This window comes from Mycetomoellerius zeteki, unplaced genomic scaffold, assembly GCF_001594055.1.
Source record: "Mycetomoellerius zeteki isolate Tzet28-1 unplaced genomic scaffold, Tzet1.0 C4428256, whole genome shotgun sequence".
Taxonomy (NCBI): domain Eukaryota; kingdom Metazoa; phylum Arthropoda; class Insecta; order Hymenoptera; family Formicidae; genus Mycetomoellerius; species Mycetomoellerius zeteki.
In genome coordinates, this window is record NW_017255831.1 from 1 (window position 1) to 1,735 (window position 1,735).

Genomic DNA, 1,735 nt, shown 5'->3' on the forward strand with positions numbered 1-1,735 from the left:
AAAAAAAAAACGAGAAATAATACATTAGCTTTCTAAAATTTATATTCGTTTCTGCAGTACTATTATTATATATGATCAATATCCTGCTTACATCCCCTTACATCAGCTTCAAATAACGGATTATACAGTTGCGTGGAATCGCCACCAGCCAGTTGATAAGATATTAGTGTAATAAGCACTATACTAATCGCCTGCAAGAAAGTAATTATTAATTACTTGTACAGTAAATTTCAAAATGTTAAAATTATATTCTGTTAGATATATTTTAACATTGTTATACTATCTTGTGATTTTATAGAACTTCTTAGTCGATTAAAAGACACTCACCACTGTGTAAAACGCTATAGCCTTGCAACCAGTCTTAACACTATTTGACCAAACGCATGGCGTCCAATAAGATTCCACGATCGCCATTGTTTACACTGAAATAAAAATTCGAATATGAGAAAACGTAAAGCGCGCTTTAATTCCACCGATCACGATGACGTTATTGAGCGACAGTCGCAAAACTTGGGCGTCGACGTGCACCAGAGTTACCAACATAAACATATACTAAGGGAATTACAAGTAAAAGTTGTATTGAGATTAAAACGAAATCGTGCTGATGCGCAAAATTAATTCCACATCCAAAAAGTTAATATTCGTTTGCATCACTTCTCCAAACGCCGAAGCCGCGTCAAAAGTGCGCTGATAATTAATAGCGTTGCAGCAAGCTCATGTTACAAGAAGCGGAATGATTCAAGCACGTACATTGAATTTTGTTTATGTAAAATTGCCAAGCACGTATAGGAAACTTAAAATGCAATCATAATTTTGAAATGAGATACAGCACTTCTCGTTTGTTGGCGCAACATTGACGTAATGAATACCAATTGCGCGTTCTCCATTGCCATGGCACACGATGCAGTAAATTCACATCGAACACCAGCACCAAGTCGTTTTCAAACATCGTTCTTCTTTCGCTCGTACTTACGATTTTTTGGAGGTACAGGTGAGAAAAATAATTTCAATCGAATTTCTTCCGCAAACGTCGACTTCCGCCACGGTCACCAAGATTCGAATGCTCGAATCGCCTCGGAATAACAGCAGAACTGACGAACAGTGCCATACACGCATCGATGGACGTACGGTTAATGGCGTCGTGTTCATCATTGGAGACCCCCTCCACTTTACGAACAGGTCACGATGCCGGCTGTTTCCTTTTCGCAAAGCCTGTGTAACGCGTTGGTTCTACCTGTGCTTCGAATAGTTAGCTAAGGTTGCCATGTACCATAATATCAATCATTATTACATATATTCGTATAACTAGTTATTTATTAGGAAGATTTTCAAAATATATATATTAGTATATTTTTGAATAATATTCTTGATAAAATTCGAAGTTGTTATTTATTATTTGCATATTAATACTTTCGATTTACAAAAAGTTTATATTTTATAATTAATTTTTAATCGTAGAAGAGATTCTCTGCAGAATCATATCTATTGCTCTTTTTGTCTTTTTTTTATAAATTCTACATTTATTTTATTATACACAATATCAATATATCAAAATAAAAATCTATAAATATATTTTTAGTAAAGTACATAAAAATTAGAAACGAAATAATTAAAAAGGACTACGAGTCAAGTAAGATTGTCGTGCTATCAATTTAACAACGTTTCGACTCACATCGAGTCATCTTCAGTGTACATAAATCAAATCGGTCAATCTCAGACAGGTTTGAAAGTTAGT

The 1,735-nt window shown here is 34.4% G+C and overlaps 1 protein-coding gene across 1 annotated transcript; it reads right to left on the bottom strand.

Annotated features, from left to right (window-relative positions):
• Nucleotides 1-52: 52 nt before the first annotated feature.
• On the bottom strand, nt 53-1,233 carry LOC108720186 (uncharacterized). The gene is made up of 3 exons (XM_018454709.1): nt 974-1,233; nt 328-422; nt 53-191 (listed from the first exon to the last, which is right to left on the bottom strand). Exons 2-3 carry the CDS (start codon nt 412-414, stop codon nt 66-68), a joined length of 213 nt encoding a protein of 70 aa, XP_018310211.1. The 5' UTR covers nt 415-422; nt 974-1,233; the 3' UTR covers nt 53-65.
• Nucleotides 1,234-1,735: the final 502 nt, after the last annotated feature.

Coding starts and splice junctions, on each gene's coding strand:
- LOC108720186 (XM_018454709.1), bottom strand. CDS start 414: ATGGCGATCGTGGAATCTTATTGGACGCCATGCGTTTGGTCAAATAGT. Junction 192..327: donor CTATAGCGTTTTACACAGTG/GTGAGTGTCTTT, acceptor ACTTTCTTGCAG/GCGATTAGTATAGTGCTTAT.